The sequence below is a fragment of the Mirounga leonina genome, unplaced genomic scaffold (genome assembly GCF_011800145.1).
Source record: "Mirounga leonina isolate KUSES-001 unplaced genomic scaffold, KU_Mleo_1.0 Mir_153, whole genome shotgun sequence".
In the NCBI taxonomy this organism is placed as follows: Eukaryota; Metazoa; Chordata; class Mammalia; order Carnivora; family Phocidae; genus Mirounga; species Mirounga leonina.
The window spans coordinates 460713-473968 of NW_023270387.1; the positions used below are offsets into that span (position 1 = coordinate 460713).

The following is a 13256-nucleotide window of genomic DNA, read 5'->3' on the forward strand; positions in this document are numbered from 1 at the left end:
TTTTGAGTTTATTTTTGTGTACAGTGTAAGAAGCTGATCCACTTTCATTGTTTTGCATGTTGCTGTCAAGTTTTCCCGGCACGATTTGTTGATGAGACTTTTTCCCATTGCGTATTCTTGTCTACTTTGTCGAAGATTAATTGACCACATAATTGTGGGTTTACTTCTGGGTTTTCTATTCTGTTCCATTAATCTATGTATCTGTTTGTGTGCCAGGACCATGCTGTTTTGGTTGCTATGACTCTCTAGTATATCTTGAAATCTGGCATTGTGATACCTCCAGCTTTATTTTTCTTTTTCAAGATTGCTTTGGCTATTTGGGGTCTTCTGTGGTTCCCTACACCTTTTGGGATTGTTCTGAGTCTGTGAAAAATGCTGTTGACATTTTGATAGCAACTGCATTACATCTGTATGTTGCTTTGGATAGTATGGACATTTTAATAATATTTGTTCTTCCAACCAATGAACATGGAATATCTTTCCATTCATTTGTGTTGTCTTCAATTTCTTCCATCAGTGTTTTATAGTTTTCAGAGTACAGGTCTTTCACCTCCTTGATTAAGTTTATTCCTAGGTATTTTATTCTTTTTGGTGCAGTTGTAAATGTGATTGTTTTCTTCAGCTCTCTTTCTGCTACTTCATTAATAGTATATAGAAATACAACACATTTCTGTCTATTGATTTTGTATCCTGCAACCTTATTGAATTCATTTATCAGTTCTAGTAGTTTTCTGGTGGAGTCTTTAGAGTTTTCTATATATAGTATTGTGTCATCTGCAAATACTGGAAATTTTACTTCTTCCTTAATGATTTGGATGCCTTTTATTTCTTTTTGTTGTCTAATTGCTGCAGCTAGGACTTCCAGTGCTGTGTTGAATAAAAGTGGTGGAAGCGGACACCTTTGTCTTATTCTTGATCTTAGGGGAAAATCTCTGTTTTTCACCATTGGGTATGATGTTAGCTGTGGGTTTTTCATATATGGCCTTTATTATGTTGAGGTACAATCACTCTAAACCTACTTTGTCGAGGGTTTTTATCTTGAATGGATGTTGTACTTTGTCAAATGTACTTTTTCTGCATCTATTGAAACGATCATATGGGTCTTATCCTTTATTTTATTAACGTGGTATATCACAGTGATTGATTTGCAAATATTGAACCACCTTGCATCCTAGGAATAAATCCCACTTGATCTCAGTTAATGATTTTTTTAATGTATTATTGGATTCAGTTTGCTAATATTTTGTTGACGATTTTTGCATCTATGTTCATCAGAGATATTGGCCTGTAGTTCTCTTTTTTTGTAGTGTCTGTATCTGATATCTTTTGGTATCAGGGTAATGCTGGCTTCATAGAATGAATTTGGAAGTTTACCTTCCTCTTCTGTTTTTTGGAATAGTTTGAGAAGAATAGGTATTAACTCTTCTTTAAATGTTTGGAAGAATTCCCCTGTGAAGCCATCAGGTCCTGGAATTTTGTTTGTTGGGAGTTTTCTGATTACTGATTCAATTTTATTGCTAATAATTGGTCTGTTCAAACTTTCTATTTCTATTTCTTCCTGCTTCAGTTTTGGTAATTTATATGTTTCTAGTAATTTACCCATGTTTTCTAGGTTGTCCAATTTATTGACATATAATTTTTCATAATATGCTCCTACAACCCTTGGTATTTCTGTGAAGTCAGTTGTTATTTTTCCTCTTTCATTTCTGATTTTGTTTATTTGAGTCTTCCCTCTTTTTCTTTTTTTATGAATCTGGCTAGAGATTTATCAATTTTATTGTTTGTGTTTGTTTTTGTTTTGTTCAAAGAACCAACTCCTGATGTCATTGATCTGTCCTATTGTTTACATATCATTTATTTCTGCTCTAATCTTTATTATTTCCTTCCTTCTGCTGTTTTGGGGTTTTGTTTGTTGTTCTTTTTCTAGCTCCTTTAGGTGTAAAGTTAGGTTGTTTATTTGAGATTTTTCTTGCTTCTTGAGGTAGGCCTGTATTGCTATAAACTTCCCTCTTAGAACCATTTTTGTGGCATCCCAAAGATTTTGGACCATTGTGTTTTTATTTGTCCCCATGTAATTTTTGATATCTTCTTTGATTTCTTGGTTCACCCATTCATTTCTTAGTAGCATGTTATTTACTCTCCATGTATTTGTGTTCATTCCAGATTTTTTCTTGATTGATTTCTAGTTTCATAGGGTTGTGGTCAGAAAAGTTGTATAGTATGACTTCTGTCTTTTTTAATTTGTTGAGACTTGTTTTGTGGCCTAATATGTTATGTATTCTGGAGAATGTTCCACGTGCACTTGAAAAGAATGTGTATCCTGCTGTTTCAGGATGGAATGTTCTGAATGTATCTGTTAGATACATTCTGGTCCAGTGTGTCATTCAAAGCCTTTGTTTCCTTGTTGATTTTCTGTTTGGATGATGTATCCATTGATGTAAGGGGGGAGAGGGTTAAAGTCCCCTACTATTATTGTATTACTATCAAGTAGTTCCTTTTAGTTTATTATTAACTATTTTATGTATTCGGATGTTCCCATGTTGGATGCATAAATATTCATAATTGTTGTATCTTCTTGTTGGATTGAATTCCTTCATGATTACATACTGTCCTTCTTTGTCTCTTGTTACAATCTTTGTTTTAAAGTTTATTTTGTTAAAATAAATAAATAATAAAGTCTAGGTTGTCCTACACACACATACATACATACATACATACATACATACATACATACCTTGGCTTTCTTTTCACTTCCATTAATACAATAAATGTTTTTCTGTCCCTTCACATTCAATCTGCAGATGTCTTTCTTTAGGTCTGATTGAGTCTCTTGTAGGCAGCATATAGATGGGTCTTGTTTTTTTATCCACCCTGTCACCCTGATTGGAGTATTTAGTCCATTTACATTCATAGTAATTATTGACAGGTATGTAGCTGTTGGTATTTTGTTACTTGTTTTATGGTTGTTTTTGTAGTTATTCTCTGTTCCTTTCTTTTCTTGCTCTCTTCCCTCATGGTTTGTTGGCTTTTTTTAGCGATATACTTGAATTTCTTTCTCTAAAGTTTTTTTGCATATCTACTCCTGGTTTATGATTTAATGGTAACCATTAGGTTTGTATCTGACAAATTCTGCATATAGCAATCTATCTTAAGTTGATGGTCCTTAAATTTGAACCCATTTTTTTTTCCTCTGCCCTCTACATTTTAGGTATATGGTATCATACTTTACATCCTTTTAGTTTGTGGATCCTGTGACTGATTTTTATAGATATACTTATTTTTACTGCTTTTGTGGTTCCTGTTTTTCTTACTCCTACAGTGGAAAGAAAATGCCTATAATATTCTGGAGTCCCCTTTAATATTTCTTGTAGGGCTAATTTAGTGGTGAAGAATTACTTTAACTTTTGTTTGTTTGGGAAACTCTTTATCTCTTCTTTTATTCTGAATGATAGCCTTGCTGCATAGAGTATTCTTGGCTGTTTTTCTTTTTCTTTTCTTTTTTTTTTTTAAAGATTTTATTTATTTATTCATGAGAGACAGAGAGAGGTAGAGGCAGAGGGAGAAGCAGGCTCCCCACAGAGCAGGGAGCCGGATGCGGGACTCGATCAGGACCTGAGCCGAAGGCAGACGCTTAACCGACTGAGCCACCCAGGCGTCCCTGGCTGTTTTTCTTTCAGCACTGTGAATATCATGCCACTCCCATCTGTCCTGCCAAGTTTCTGCTGAAAAATCAGCTGATAGCTTTATGGGATTTCCCTTGTATGTAACTGTCTTCTTTTCTCTTGCTGCTTTTAAAATTCTCTATCGCTACTTTTGCCATATGTGTCTTGGTGTGGGCCTCCTTGGGTTGATTTTTGGGGGGTATCTCTGTGCCTCCTGGATCTGGATTTCTGTTTCCTTCCCTAGATTCAGGAAGTTTTCGGTTATTAATTCTTCAAGTAAATTTTCTGCCCCCTTTTTTCTCTCTTCCCCTTACACTTGATGGTGTCACTGAGTTTCCTAAGTCTGTTTTCATTTTTTCTCTTTCTCTCCTATTCAGCTTGATTGCTCTACATTACTCTGTCCTCCAGATCACTGATTTGTTCTTCTGCTTCCTCTGTTATTTCTTCCATTCAGTGTATTTTTAATTTCATTTTTTGAGTTCTTCATCTCTGATTGGCTCTTTTTTAGATTGTTTATATTGCCACTATTTCCTTGTTGATTTTCTGTTTGGATGATGTATACAATTGATGTGGGGGGGGTGTGGGACGCAGTGGGACTGGGGACGTGGTGGGACAGGTGTGTGTGGTTATCTTTCCCTCTCCCTAGGGCAGGAGTCACTTTAGAGGGCTGCTGGCCCCTGTCAGCGCTGCCTGCACACTGACAGCCTGTGGCACATCTTCAGAAGGGCTCCAGCCAAGAGCCTATTGGAGGGGGCAGGGCTGCAGGGTAACAGCAGGGTGGGGTAGGCAGTGTCAGCAAGGTTTGCACCAGTCCTCTGTGGAAGGAGGCCTGCAGCTGCCAGGACTGAGGCAGACGAGGTTGGAGGGGCCAGATCCACAGAAGCGCACAGGGCAGGACATGGGGTGTTAGGAGGGTTTGCAGATTGTGCTGTGGGAGGAGACCTGGAGCCAAGGCCTGGCTGGAGAGGGTGGGTCCACAGTGGGGCAGGGTGCTATGTTAGCAAGTTAGGTAGTGGGTGTTGGCCCCTGTGCTGGCTCCTGCAAGTGGCCTTGTGTTTATGCTGTGGGGCAGGGGAGGGAAATGGCACCTGCCATCTACTTTGTTCCAGGAGGAGTCTCCCAATGATTCCAGCCCCTTAGCATATGCTCCCGAAATTAGTAAACAAATCTCTCTCCTGTGTGCCCTAAGTGTTTTTCAAATTGCTACCTGTGCTGTATCTCTGTGGGGCTATTCGTAGGCCTGTCTTTTTAAGGGTGGGGACTCAAGTTTCCCCTCACCTTCCCGGCTCTCCGAGCCCACTGATTTTTAAAGTTCCAGGTGGTAAGGCCCACTAATTGTAAGTACTCACAAAATTCGGCTCCTCTGGTCTTCAAAGCCAAATGTTCTGATGAGTCATCTTCCCCATGTGGGCTGCCTGGTGGGAGGGTCTGTTTCTCTCCCCCTCTGAGCCCATGAGTCCCTCCCTCCCAGGGACAGTCTCCCGGGTCCATCTAGTTCCCAACCACATCTCTACCCTTCCTGCCCTCTTCAATGTGGCCTGCTCTCTACATTTAGCTGTGGAGAGTCTTCTCTGCCAGGCTCCTGGTCGTTTTCTGGGTTATTTACACTGATGAGGGTGTTATCTAGTTGTATCCATGGAACAGGCAAGGTGAGCCTAGGATCCTCCTACTCCACCATCTTCCCCAGAAGTGTCAGAAACTATGTATTAATTTACCTAAATTTTTAGAACTGAGTAGCCACAGATTTTTCAGTGATACCATTTTTTAAAAGTACATTGATCTATATAATTTGTAGAAGGTGTAGAGTAGCAAAGAAAGTCATTAATAAAATAGAGGATGGAATTAAGATTCAAGTCATCTTTACCAACTGAAATGATAAACCAGAAGTAATAAAGTTCAGTTTAGCAAAGATAACTAACTGCAGAGTCATGTATTTGCATTCAACTTACTTTTTAAAGTTTTTTAATTGTGAAACATGTCTTAGAAAATAAATGTTGTAAAATATAGGAACAAATTAAGGGCTAATAATAACAGAAGAACTCTGTACCCACTGCCCAGTTCAGAAATAGAAACTCACTGGTATTGCTGAGGTCTCACATGCCCTCCCCAGCCGGGTCCCTCCCTCCCTCACAGAAGCAACCACCACGTAGGGTGGTGTTCATCCTTCTATGCTTTTGGTATAATTTTACCACATGTAAATTTATCTCAGTGTAGTTAATTTTGCCAAGTTCTGTAATTTATATAAATGAAGCCATTTCATCTGTGTTCTTCTATGATTTGCTTTTTTCAATCAATTTTATGTTTTAGATTCTTTGTCATTAATTTAGCTGTACTTCATGTTCATTACTGTATTACATTTCATTAAATGAACATACAAAGATTTTTCATTCTTCTGTCATTGGACATTTGGGCTGCCTCCAGTTTCTTGCTTTAAGGTGTAATGCTTCTTGTGGATGAGAAATAATATCTACTGACAACAACTTGCATCACCCTGATTACTGATGAATTGAGCGCTCTCATGTGTTTATGAACTGTTTGTGTTCCCTCTTCTGAGAAATCTGCTCTTGGGTTCTTTTTCCCTAATTGACAGGAGTTGTTTATATATTCTAGGGTCCTGTGTCCTTATATGTGTTGCATTTATTTTCTGCCAGTTTGTGATTTGTAGTTTCATTCTTTGTGATGAATAAATGTTCATTTAAATGTGGTCTTTTCCTTTGCAGCTTGCTTGTATGTGTTTGGTTTGCTAGAGGTTTGGGGTTTTTTTTTCAGTTCCAAGAAAAAAGGTATCTGTCTTGACACTGTTCCTTAAAAAAAAGAGAAAAAATCCACACAAAACTAAACCTCCCAAAAAAGAGTTTGTTGTAGCTGTTAAAAATTTAATATAATTTTAGGCAGTAATAAACAGATCTTTGGAACTACTGCTGTAGTCTACATCATTTCCTATATGGTCTATATATTTCAACGGCTATTTAAACAAACTGGGGTGACACAGAGCTCTGGAACCAGGGGTTGGTTCTGAAGACCAATAAAGGAGCACAAGCCTAAGAGACATGATAGCTGTGTACAAATCTTTGAAGGTTTACTATATGAAAGAAAGAGAAAACAGAACTAAATGAGGGGTAAAAATTGCAAGGATGTTTTCTGCTTAGTGTAAGGAAGGGTCTGAGCTAAAACCACCAACAGTGCAGGAGGCTCCCCATGGCTAAGCCATTCGAGCAGAGGTTGAATGTCTGTGGGTGAGGAAGGTAGATCTCTGACTGAAAGGTTGACCTGTTAACTTCCAAGGGCTCTTCCAAAGCTATCATTCTCTGAACATCTCCAGAATTTGTTCTGATGTTTATAATTAAGAATACTATACATTTTAAATATGTAATAATTAATAATTAGTAGCTTTATTTTGAGTTTTGATAGAAAAGCTATCATGTGTAGAATTTTCATATGAGAAATTTGGCCAAGGATGCCAGTGCAAACTATATATATATATATATATATTTTATATATGTATTGCAAATACACCAAGGTTCTGAGCTATTATATTAATTATTAGATAGTATTTAACTGTATGTATGTGAATGGAACAACACACAGTTTTAAGCATATACTATATCTGTTCCTGGGATCAGCAATTTACAGTCCACAAGACTGAACATCTACACATAAAGCTCAAAAACAAATAATTATGCTACAAATCAAGAAAATACGAAAGTGTTCGCAGATCTTGACTGCAAAAGATTTACAAACAGGCTGAAGGAAGGGAACATTCTTGACACAGCAGTCATGTGGCCAGAAAATTTTCACTTAAGGTATTTTCAAAGCTCTTCAAAATGGAAAGATAGGGACTTTCCAAGATCTTCTAAGCATAGAAAACAGTATAGAAACTCTTTTGATGCCCAGATGATCTCGCTAGAAACTATAACATTTAGCATATGTAGCCTAGCATATTTAGCATTTAGCTTACCCATATGGGTGGGAATAAAAATAGTACAGAGCTTTTTAAACTATAGATTGTGCCTCATTAGTGGATTATGAAATCGACTTCATGAGTGGTGATGAGAATTTTTTAAATAAAATATAATTTTAGAATCAGAATGTTCTAAGATAGAAACTACCAGAGGGCATCATATATTGTAAAGGTAAGTGTGTTTCCCAGGATTGTATATGCATCCTGGATCACAGTGCAAAATATATTTCTTTCTGTGAGATGGCCAAATCAGAGTGAAAGTTACTAGCATGGAGGATAAGAGCTAGAATTTCAGATTTTAGAGATTAACTGCTTGGACGCAAATTCCAGCCTTGCCCTTTACTGACTCTGTTACCTCAGGCAAGTTACTTTTCCTTTCCTGTGCCTAATTTCTTTATCTGTAAAAATAGTGATGGTAACAGTGCCGACAGCCCTTAGAACAATGTCTGGGCACTTATAAATGGTGAACTAATATCAGCTAGAATTATAGTATCGTTTCTTACTCTCAAAGCTCAGGTGTTCAGTTACTGGCCAGCTCTCCAGAAGGTTGAAAGCTTTGGGGTCTCTGTTGTTATTTAGGTATAGATGGATAGTTTTATATGTATACTTACAGTGTATGCATTTAACTATGTATGAATAGTTGGATATAGAACATTAGTAAAAATTTTGAGCATATACACATAAACGTGCCATACAAATGTATTACTGTACTAATAAATACATAACCTTAATCAGAAATAGAAATATTTAAAGAAGGAGATTGAAATGAAGTACAAGCTTTTAAAAGAATGTCAAAATTTTGTATTTTATAAATAATACATTTAAAAATTTTTTAAATAATTTTATGTATTCTATAGAATACTTCTCTCATGCATTACTAATAATGCTCTGAATGTTTAGTTTCAAATGTCTTGTCAATTATGACTTCATTTCATATACCATTATTAGCTAATATCTCAAAGTACAATATGCATTCAGGTTGAGGTTTATTTTTATTATTTGTTTGATAATTTTTCCAATTTGTGATTCTAACTTTGTTATAAATATAATTATACTGTCATTGTCATTATGTGGCCAAGAGTTTATAAGGAGAATAAGAGATGTATCAGCTCTTTTTCTTATTCACCTGTCCTTGTGTTATTAGTTTTATCTTTGATCTATGGTTTTGCAATTTTTTTTGTTTTTATTGTGGGATAATTGACATTACATTATGTAAGTTTAAGGTGTACTATGTATTGATCTGATAGATTTATATATCGCTATATGATTACTACCATAGCTAGCTAACACCTCCATCAATCACATAATTGTCATTTCTCTGTTGTGGGGAGAACATTTAATATCTAACCTCTTAGCAATTTTGAAGTATATGATACAGTGTTGTTGACTTAAGCATGATGCTGTGCATCAAAACTCCAGAACTTCCAACTGCAAGTTTGTACTTTGACTGACATCTCAATTCCCACACTCCCTAGCCTCTATAACCACTATTCAACAGTTTCTACTAGTTCAGCTTTTTAAATTTTTTTTTAAGTAGGCACCATTCTCAACATGGGGCTTGAACTAACGACCCTGAGATTAAGAGTTGCATGCTCTACCAACTGAGCCAGTCAGGTGCCCCTGGTTCAGCTTTTTTAGATTCCACATATAAGTGATACCATACAATATTTGTCTTTATGTGACTTAATTCAGTTAACATAATACCTTCAGGGTCCCATCCATGTTGTCACAAATGGCAGGACTTCCTTCTTTCTCATGGCTAAATAATAATATGTTTATATAAACCATGTCTTCTTTATTCATTCATCCATTGATGGACACTTAGATTGTTTCTATATCTTGGCTATCGTTAATAACAAACAGCAGGAAAATACTTCACAAACTCCATGTTTGACAGATGATTGAATAATCAATCTAACTTCATAGGGATATAGCATTGCTATTAAAACAAGTTAAATCATAAAATATTAGCAGTAGAAGAAACTTCTACATCATCTAGTCTAGGGGTCTGCAAACTAGTCTATAAGCCAAATAAACTCTCCACCTATTTTTATTTTTTTTAAAGATTTTATTTATTTATTTGACAGAGAGAGACACAGCGAGAGAGGGAACACAAGCAGGGGGAGTGGGAGAGGGAGAAGCAGGCTTCCCGCGGAGCAGGGAGCCCGATGTGGGGCTCGATCCCAGGACCCTGAGATCGTGACCTGAGCTAAAGACAGACACTTATTAACAACTGAGCCACCCAGCTGCCCCTCCACCTATTTTTATAAATTAAGTTTTATTGGCACAAAGCCACACTGAATCATTTACATATTGTCTGTGGCTGTTTGCACTTCTTTTTTTTTTAAGTTTTTATTCAAATTCCAGTTAGTTAACAGACAGTGTGATATTAGTTTCAGGTGTACAATACATTGATTCAACACTTGCAGACAACACCCGGTGCTCATCACAACCAGCGCCTCCTTCAACCCCATCACCCATCTAGCCCATCCCCCCCTCCACGTCCCCTCTGGTCACCTTCAGTGTGTTCTCTGTAGTTCAGAGTCTGTTTCTTGGTTTGCTTCTGTCTAAGAATATGTTTTTGATTAGTCATATAAAAAGCATAGAAAAAATGATAAGAAATATGCACATGCCCACTACTCACCTAAAATAATAAAACATTGCCCATACAAGGGAGGCGCGACAAAAGTCTTTTTTAGACTCTTCCATTTTGTGAGGACTCATTCAGATGCTGTGAGACAGCCGTACATCCACTGAGCAGGCACAGGTGACATTTAGTTAGACGACAGGAGGCGAGAGAGCCTGGCGACTGATAGCAGTGCCCATCTCTCCCAGAGCATCATAGTGTTCTCCCAGAGAACGGTGTTTACCGTGGGCAGTCTACGACCGTTGACCTTGCAAACGGACCAGGTGCCAGGGTCAACCACACAGTAACATGGTGATGTGTAGTTTCTCCTGTGCAGATACTAAGCAGAAAGTGGAATTGTAGTCTGTTCTTCCCACACAGCGTGATGTGTTTGACTATCCTCCTGGCGTTCCAGCAGCACACTTGGGAGACCACTGGTCGAAACTACAGACGCCTCAGAAGCAGAATTTTGTTTAATTCATTACTTTAACCGTGCCGTGCATGGTACATGTAACAGAAGCTCAGTAAGAGTTTTCTGAATGAACGGAAGAAACGTAGGGTTTTCTGCAATGTTTGAAGGTAACTCGTAAGTTTGTGCTTATGACGTACGCATGTTAATTTTGACGTTTTGTTGGCATTGTTTAAGGCTCTACTGTTGTAAGAAGAAAGCGAATTGTTGAAAATAAGCAGAGAAGCCTTTTAGAACAGAAAAGACAAAACTCTGGATCTGCAGGAAAGAAGTGCAACGAGCAAATGAACGTAAGTCCGGTGTTAGTAACAATGTCTATTCAGTAGTGAGAAATTGCTTGGAAAACAGAATGTTCTCAAAGGACTGTGCTTTTGCTGTGAAGTGCGGACCACAACATAAATGTAAATATGCCAGGGTCATATGCCAGGGTCATTAAGCAGCTGCACAGGAATCTCTACCCTAGGAACTGACTGTACTAGACGTGTTTGCTATATTCTCTTTGCCTGTATGATCAATTACTAATGGAGATTTTCAACCAACCTTAACAAATCACCATTATTCTTTTCTTTATTATTTATACATGTTATTTGCAACAAAGTTTCTAAGTATACATAAAAAAAGGAAAACAGGGCGCCTGGGTGGCTCAGTCGGTTGAGCGACTGCCTTCGGCTCAGGTCATGATCCTGGAGTCCCGGGATCGAGTCCCGCATCGGGCTCCCTGCTCAGCGGGGGGTCTGCTTCTCCCTCTGACCCTCCTCCCTCTCATGCTCTCTGTCTCTCATTCTCTCTCACGCAAATAAATTAAAAAATCTTAAAAAAAAAGAAAAACAGAAAAGTAAATGAGAGCCCTGGATAGAGGAAGTAAGTGTGTTAATCATGAAGACTAGTCAAGTTCTTGTGCTTAAATATCCTCTGTGGATCTGAGCTTCCTGGAAGATACGGCAAAAGGAAAATAGGATGGTGTGTATGGTTCTCAGGGGTCACTGATAATGATGGTGTTTGAGGTGCAGTAGAGGAAGAGACTGCCCCCCTGAGGCCCCTCTGTGGGCGCCCGGAGCTCAGAATGGATGGACACCTCTTCATAGTCAACAGCAGACGAATCAGGAGTTTCATATGGCTGTTTGAGATAGAGATCTCAGTAAAAGTCAGAAGCTTAATAAAAGTCATTTTAAAATTAGTGGAGGTAATCCCATGAGAGCTAAGTAAACATGACCTAAATATGACATTTTCTGGACATCTAACCTCATCCAAGGATTGAATTTAAAATATTAAATCAGGAGCGCCTGGGGGGAGCATCTGCCTTCGGCTCGGGTCGTGATCCCAGGGTCCTGGGATTGAGGCCTGCATCTCGCTCTCCTGCTCCCCCTCTTTGCCCTCTGTCTCTCTCTCTCTCTGTCAAGTAAATAAAATCCAAATAAATAGATAACTATTAAAACATCTAGAGGGATGAGTAAATAGCATTTCACTTGGGATTTCTACTCTAAGTAGCACTTCCGATTTTTGATAGCAGTGAAATAGAGTGCCTTATGAAGAATTTATATCCGACTTATGAGTTGAGCATTCTATTATTTGTATACTGTAGGAACTATTGTTTTATATAGATAAGATTTTTACTGTGGAGGAAAATCAACCATGATATATTCTTACCAGCAAGACCAACGACATTTAGTTCTGTACGATGTAAATAAAGCTGCCCCGTGACCATGCTATTCTTAATGCTTAGTAGCCCAGCACTCACTCACAGACTCACCTTCCTGAAGGTACAGTAATGCCTAGGAAGGCCTTCCTCTCAAGCCCCATGTTGTTCACATCAAGCATCTCAGAATCTGTCAAGTGAACAAGGGTGTATTTGTATAAATGATTTTAAATGCTAAAGCAATATATAGTTGTTATAACAACAACAAGAATGAACTAAACTTGAAGTGCCCCTGAGGAGTGCGCTCTCTAAATTCATCTTTATCTTTCGGGGTCCTCCTCTGTCCGGGTGTGCCCCTTTGCACACTGTCTCCCTGGTTTTGAGCCCATGTGTGTGTTTCTTTCCAGAAGCCCCATGTCCACCTTCCACTCACACACCTGCTTAAACATCTTCCACGGTCTCGTTACCTTTAGAGTAGGTCAGTGTTCCCGAATCAAAATTCAAGATTTGAAGTTTAAGGTTTTCAGCCCTCTTGTTTTGTTTTGATTTGGGGGTTTTTGTTTTGTATTTTAACTCAAGAGCCTCCGCCGCGGGGCAGTCACTAGAGTGATGGCCCCTGTCACCTTGTTTTGGGAAATGTGTTCCGTCGTTCTTCCACGTGGAGAAAATCAGAGAGAGCCATGAAAGGTGGGAGGAGCAGGATCCCACTTTGTGCCAGGACGGCGTCTCCCCGCGGGACCCCATCTCCAGCAGAGGCCGGGCGAGGCCATGGGGCAAGGGCGGCAGGGCTCTCGCTCACGCCTGCGCCAGCGACTCTCGGGGTCCGGCCGAGCGCAGGCCAGGGGCAGGGCAGTCGGGGCAGCGGGGCCAGCGGGGGCAGGGCCGTCGGGGGCAGCGGGGCC

General features: G+C 38.8%; 1 protein-coding gene across 8 annotated transcripts in view; it reads left to right on the forward strand.

The window, feature by feature from the left end:
- The window catches only part of LOC118013138 (centrosomal protein of 126 kDa-like), a 73689-nt gene that overhangs the window by 45196 nt on the left and 15237 nt on the right, over positions 1 to 13256 (forward strand). For all 8 annotated transcript variants that reach the window (XM_035008778.1, XM_035008773.1, XM_035008775.1 and 5 more), the window contains one exon: positions 10896 to 11008. In XM_035008778.1, coding sequence (XP_034864669.1) covers positions 10896 to 11008 — 113 coding nt within the window. The remainder of the gene's footprint in view (positions 1 to 10895; positions 11009 to 13256) is intronic.